The sequence below is a fragment of the Volvox carteri genome, assembly GCF_000143455.1.
Source record: "Volvox carteri f. nagariensis unplaced genomic scaffold VOLCAscaffold_521, whole genome shotgun sequence".
NCBI lineage: Eukaryota > Viridiplantae > Chlorophyta > Chlorophyceae > Chlamydomonadales > Volvocaceae > Volvox > Volvox carteri.
Window position 1 is genome coordinate 5,261 of NW_003308040.1, and position 1,408 is coordinate 6,668.

At 57.4% G+C, this 1,408-nt stretch overlaps 1 protein-coding gene across 1 annotated transcript; it reads right to left on the reverse strand.

Annotated features, from left to right (window-relative positions):
* Positions 1-451: 451 nt before the first annotated feature.
* On the reverse strand, positions 452-1,318 carry VOLCADRAFT_101232 (uncharacterized protein; the record flags this gene model as incomplete). The annotated part of the gene is made up of 2 exons (XM_002959670.1): positions 452-558; positions 1,104-1,318. Coding segments are annotated over 2 exons (321 nt in total), but the record flags the coding sequence as incomplete, so codon positions are not given.
* Between the last annotated feature and the right edge of the window lie 90 nt (positions 1,319-1,408).

Sequence of the window (1,408 nt, forward strand, 5' to 3'; positions counted from 1 at the left end):
TCCTCGCGACAGAGACGACTGCTCATTCGAGTTGCCCAAGGCCTTCCAGATCGACCGCATTCCACCTGGCAACGAGAATCTCTGCGTACACCACATTTCAACTCTCCAAGACCCCAGTGCGATGTTGCGTCGGCGTGAAGCAAGGGCCCCCATTGTCAACGCTTCTAATCAACGCAGTCAAGCTCACATCGTCTTCCGCTGCTGGTGAGTGACGCCGGGTGCACGGTCGCCCGTACATGTCGTACGTTAGTTAGAACGCGCCTAGATTTCCGGCCGTGAGGCCGTTACACGTCGTATCAAGGTCGGCCATCGTTCTTGGATTCTATGGGTGAAGGCGCGTTGCAAATGGATAGACGAGTTGGTGACGGAGGGGGATTTCGGTATGAAATTGTTGTACCTTGGTAAGGTGCGGCGTGTAGGGAGTACGGCATGAAGGTCTTTCCCCGTATGTTCACTGCGTGGGTGCCACTTTGTGTCCGTTCGTGATGTAGTGATGTCGTACATACGTTCGGAGCAAAGTTTCTTGCTGTGGGTGTTTCGTGGCGCGGTGTTTTTCTCCTGTCGTGCCGGCAAGCAGCAACAGCGACAACGACAGCAAAAGCACAAAGGCAGCAAACTGCAAAGATAAGGTCAGCAAACTCAGATAGAAGCTGCAAAGCCGGCCGATGGTTATTGTTGCGGTGTTCAGTGGCTTGTATTTGTGCGCAATTGTATGTATGTATGTTTGTATGTAGGTGTTCAAATGTGGGTGAGAATGTGCTCTCGCGCGTGCGTGTGTGTGTGTGTGCACGCGCACGCATGTTTACGTATGTGTGGGTATGTGTGGGGGTGCTACTGTTTTAATTGTGATGGAATATTTGAAACTGCCCGCGATCCGCCTGTGTGCTTATTAGTATGTTTCTGCATTTTGTGCGCAGCTGCTCATGTTGTTTTGCCGTGCAAAGTCTGTGCTCGTTGCGTCCCCTGCTAGCTGATTAACAGCGTGTGTGTGTGTGTATTTCCCCGCCCACCTCCCGCCCGATGCCCCCGCCGGTCTGAGCGAGCCTGGGCGAGGACTTACGTCGGCCGCCTCGCCGTCGGCCGCCTCGCCGCCAGCATCTCACCGTCGGCCGCCTCGCCGTCGGCCGCCTCGCCGTCGGCCGCCTCGCCGTCGGCCGCCTCGCCGTCGGCCGCCTCGCCGTCGGCCGCCTCGCCGTCGGCCGCCTCGCTGTCGGCCGCCTCGCCGTTGGCCGCCTCGCCGTTGGCTGCCTCACCGTCGGCCGCCTCACCGTCGGCCGGATGCCGGATGCCGGATTTGGATTGCCGACCACCAATCAATCTGCATCATCAACCCTTTGTTGTGGTATGCATGATGGCATGGCATGGTCGAGGGTCGTTTGGTTCCATGTCTTGCGTTCATTGAATCTGT